This window comes from Hydra vulgaris, chromosome 02, assembly GCF_038396675.1.
Source record: "Hydra vulgaris chromosome 02, alternate assembly HydraT2T_AEP".
In the NCBI taxonomy this organism is placed as follows: domain Eukaryota; kingdom Metazoa; phylum Cnidaria; class Hydrozoa; order Anthoathecata; family Hydridae; genus Hydra; species Hydra vulgaris.
This window is the reverse complement of record NC_088921.1, coordinates 22,475,001-22,479,901: the sequence shown is the minus strand read 5'-3', so window position 1 is coordinate 22,479,901 and position 4,901 is coordinate 22,475,001. Positions and strand designations below refer to the sequence as shown.

The following is a 4,901-nucleotide window of genomic DNA, read 5'->3' as shown; positions in this document are numbered from 1 at the left end:
TTTCCTTCCTTGAGGTTTTATTCAAGAGTTTTCCGATCAGAATAGCATCTTTGGTGTTCATTGTTGTTTTCATGCTCAGGAATTCTTGGGTTTAGTTTTTTCCAGTCACAAAACCCTTTAGAACTTTCTGAGAAATTGTTGGTTTTTGTTGTTAAAAATAACAAACAGCAAAAACAAAATAGAGAATCTTTTTTATTGCTGTACTGCAGCCAAGTGCGAAAAAATTTTTTACCATTGGGATGAATTTTTTCATACCATTTTGAGCTGAAGTGTCGCATTCTGTTGTCAAAATCACACAGCGTGTTTGGGAAAAATTCTCTTCTGTCTTGCTCTGGCCTATGCTCAATCAAAAAGCATCTTGTTTTGTCCGTTATTTTAGGCCATGTTGCTGGATCCCTATGTTGAAAATTTTCTTCCGAGGCCACTGGAATTTCTAAGATTTCTGAATGAAGTTCATCCTTGTCCATTTCAGCTGGGCCTGAAAGCTAGGCATTTTCATCTTTCCTGGTTAGTTCTGAATCAGTTGTGCAAAATTCTTCTTGACTTTGGCTGATGAAAATCTCCTCTTCAATTAATTCCAAATGATGATCTGAACTCAATTAAAGTCAATTATAAGATCTGTTGAATTGTCATTAATTTCAATACAAATATCCTCTGAAATAATTTGTTTCTCCACTGAGTTTGTTACCAACCACTTTTTGAAACAGTTTTGTAGTTTCTCGTCACTTTCTTGGCGCTGTTTTCTTTTCTTCTTAAATTCAGCACCAGATAACTTTTGGGTTCGACTCATAATAGAATTGTAATGCTCAAAAGTTATCAAAGGAATATTAGTGTTATAGGGCGTTTTTTTGTTCAGTAAATGAGCTTTAATATTTAAGAGTTTGTGTCAAGAGGCGGAATTTTAATTAATTTTTTTATCAACAGCAGCGACGCCGTGAAAATTAGTTTCATAAACTGATTATTGTTTTTTTAATTTATTAAAGTTTGCGCCCTCCTTTTGGCGCCTCAGGCTGCGGCCCGGCCGGCCCCGCCCTTGGTACGGCTCTGCACACACACACACACACACACACACACACACATATATATATATATATATATATATATATATATATATATATATATATATATATATATATATATATATATATATATATATATATATATATATATATATATATATATATATATATATATATATATATATATATATATATATATATATAATAACTATTATATTATAACTTTATAATATAATAGTTATAATATATTTGCGCTGAAATATTTTACTATGAAATTTAAAATTTATTGTTCCCAAGCACCAATCATCGCAATTTTTTGCAAATCATCCTTATTAGACATAAGCATAAAAATATAAATGTTTGGAGTTTGCTCCATGTCTGGAAGTTAGCTATCTCAAAGACAAAAAAATATTTTTAGCGCCCCTGAACTTCAATAATAATGTTTTGTGATGTTTTCACAATAGCTTTAAGAAAATGATGCATTTGTAACTAAGAATGTTCTTCTTAAACTTCTATTTTCTTCCTGTTTTTGGTTGGATCAAAAAAATTTACTATAAATTTCTAGAATCAGTCTTTGACATCATTTAATCCTCGTTGTACCATATTTTTAATCTTTTGCTATCATCTGTTTTTGTTTCCATAAGTTTCTAGTGCACGTTTTATACAACAGGCTCTACAACTATCTATTATCAAATAATATTTAATATTTTTACGCGACATTTTACGACAAGCGCATGAAAACCAAGAGTAGTATAATAGGTGTAATCTACAATTAAAAATATTATGTCTTATTCAGTTTGCAGACGACTCCAATTTGTTTAATTTGCACAAAGATTTATATAAATTTAAAACACTTACCAAAGAATTATTTAAAGTTTAACTTGAAAGTTCCGCATCCAATCTATTAAAAGTAAAACTTAAAGAAATATTTTCACAAAATCTATTTTTTTTAATTTTTTGTTTTCGATACCCTAAGAAGACCCAACGGTCTTGTCACAGAGCACCTCGGAGGAGCAATTAAATAGGAAGTTCACGCCTTATTGTTCAGCGATGGCGCGAAATATATCCAAAACTCGCTTTGAACCCTGGACACCACCACCTTCTAAAGCAAGTGCGCCACTGTTGCTCAAATATATATAAAAACCATATATAGAACAAAGCCATTTCTAAATACTTCAGCTTTAACAAAGATATGTTTTTCATTTATTGACAGCTGATTTACTAATTGCAATATGGTATAGGGAAGTACAAATTACGGTAAACTAAAATAGTGTGTGTGCGCGCGCGCGCGTGTGTGTGTGTGTGTGTGTATATATATATATATATAATATCGGTCCCTAATATTATCAGGGACCAATTTAATGTTCAAGGGTCCGTAGCAGCCCCTAAAAATATTTCCTATTTGAATTAGTTCAGCAAAATTTGACAAAAACTCTACAAGCTGCAAATAATTTAAATAGGCTGCATATACTGCATAATATAGAGCAATCTTTGGATATTTGCAAACATGACAAAACAACATTTTTTCGTTTTAGAGCATCTGTACCTGAAATACTTTTATCAGTCTGGTAGAGGTATAATTTTTTTTAACAACCAAGGCACAATATTAAGTTAGGCAAAGACTTTCATTAATAATCAGGCTTACAGTAAACTTGAACTAAGTCTTTCAAATATTTGCTTACTAAAATGCATTTGTTGTCCTATACAAACCAACAACGGCAGGCAATCTTTTGAAAAAGTACAAATAAAATTTCAATACCTAATGCAAAATACTTTTAAATAAAAATATATAATTAAAAAATAAAAATACATAATTAAATCTAAAAAATTTAAAAAATGTTTTTTTGTCAACTTATAGCATCTTAACAACTTGAACATGAAGTCGATAAACCTAATGTCAATCTTGGGGCTTAATGATAAGACTTTGGGGCTTAATGATAAGACTTTGGGGCTTAATGATAAGACTAAATTTGTCTTCTTCTAGCCCTGGTCATGTAATTATTTTTTTATAAATTACGACTGTAAATTTTTTTTTATCGGCAAAAGTGTAAATAAAAAAAAAAAATAAAAAAAAAAAATCTTACTAGTTTTCAAAAGATTATTTTTAAAAGACTTATTACTTGTTCGGGATTTTTGGGTTTGTGGATTTTTAATGTCAATTTTTTAAAAAGGTGACGTCTCACTGATTTATCTAAAGATAAAAATATAGTGTCTGGACATCTCTACTACTATTTCTATAAATGTTTGGGAAACTCTTAATGTAAACGTAAACTTTATATTAACGTAAACGTAATTCTGAATTAGTGAATACAACGCGAACATTTAAAAATCTTTTTTAGTGAAACTATTATTAGTGGAAATCTTAACTTTACATACATATAATACTTAAAAACTATAACGTTATCAAATTTAATTGAATATTTAAAAATTTTTAAGGAAATCCTTGATCAAAATAAATACTTGATTCAATTAGACTTTAACCCATAAACTGGCTGGCTTTATCTATGAATAAACTGGTTAATGACTTTATCTATAATTTAATTGGTTAATAGCTTTATATAATATATAAAGCTATTAATCAATTAAATTATAGATAAAGTCATTAAACAGTTTGTTTTTCATATATATAATATATGAATTGCTCAAAGTAACTTTAAATTTAGAATTTGTTTTTTTTTTTTTTTTTTTTTTTTTAGTTATTCACCTCCTCAAGGCCGATAAGGCCACTACAGATGAGGAGGCTACTTAATAGTGGTTATAACCCTCTATTAACTCTATAACTCCGAAACACGAATCTTGACGAACAAGGCCGCTGCGCGGAGAAACAAGTGGATATCAACTTGTTTCAACTTGTTTCTCCGCGCAGCGGCCTTGTTCGTCATGGTTCGTGTTTCGGAGTTATAGAGTTGAGAGAGGGTTATAACCACAATTAAGTAGCCTCCTCGTCTGTAGTGGCCTTCTCGGCCTTGGGGAGGTGAATTAAAAAAAAAAAAAAAAATATCAACAACAAAACAAGTTCTATATTAATAAATAAAAACAAAATTAAAAAAAATACTAACAAAAAATAAATGCAGTAAGTTTTTAAAACTTTTAAAGAAGACATATTAAGACATCTTCCTGGTTTAAAAGATTAGATATCTATTCTTAATTCTCTACTTTTAACTCTCACTACTTCCTGTCATTAGGACCCAAGATTATTAAAAAATTCCTTCTAGGTATTACAAAAAAAAAGCTACTTAAATTTGAAAAAAGGCCCCTTAAACTTACTGCCCCTTCTAATTGAGGGGCAGTAATAGCCACGGCAGGTAGAAAAGCCACGGCTAGAAAAGGCACAGGTAGAAAAGCCACTGCTAGTATAAGATGTAAAAATAATTTTATTCCGAAATACTTTTATTCCGAAACAAATAACCTGCGCTATAAATATTTTTTCAAACGGCTAGCCGTTTAAAATATTTTTACGCGACATTTTACGACAAGCGCATGTGCGCATTTCACTTAACGAAATTCGTAAGAGTGGCACATGAAAACCAAGTGTAGTATAATAGGTGTATAAATATTCCAACATAATTGCAAAGTACTATGGACGCCCAGTTAATTACAAGTTTATTTCAGCATACTTTGGATCCTTCTCCAGATACAAGAGCTCAGGCTGAAGCTCAATTGCAAGAGGTACGTACTGAAGAACTGCTTGATTTTTTTTATTTCAATTTTAGCTTTAGACAAAGTAAATTTATAATTAATAAAATTTTAATTTATTTAAATTGCATTTAATTAGATTTAAAGAGTATATAACTATATTTTACAGACACATCTTTATAAGCATTTTAGTTAAACATTTTTTACAAAATTAGCATAGTTATTAGTTATAGCATTAGTTAGTGA

General features: G+C 29.9%; 2 protein-coding genes across 2 annotated transcripts in view; one reads left to right on the top strand and one right to left on the bottom strand.

Annotated features, from left to right (window-relative positions):
* The first annotated feature begins 4,453 nt into the window (after positions 1 to 4,453).
* The window catches only part of LOC100209908 (importin-7), a 72,460-nt gene continuing 72,012 nt past the window's right edge, over positions 4,454 to 4,901 (top strand). The window contains exon 1 of the mRNA XM_065790316.1: positions 4,454 to 4,688. Within this exon, the coding sequence (XP_065646388.1) occupies positions 4,599 to 4,688 (90 nt within the window). The 5' untranslated portion in view covers positions 4,454 to 4,598. The remainder of the gene's footprint in view (positions 4,689 to 4,901) is intronic.
* LOC105850417 (uncharacterized) overlaps positions 4,756 to 4,901 on the bottom strand; it is a 27,778-nt gene continuing 27,632 nt past the window's right edge. The window contains exon 9 of the mRNA XM_065790317.1: positions 4,756 to 4,901. This exon is cut by the window's right edge and continues 217 nt beyond it. The gene's annotated coding sequence lies outside the window, so the exon portion shown is untranslated.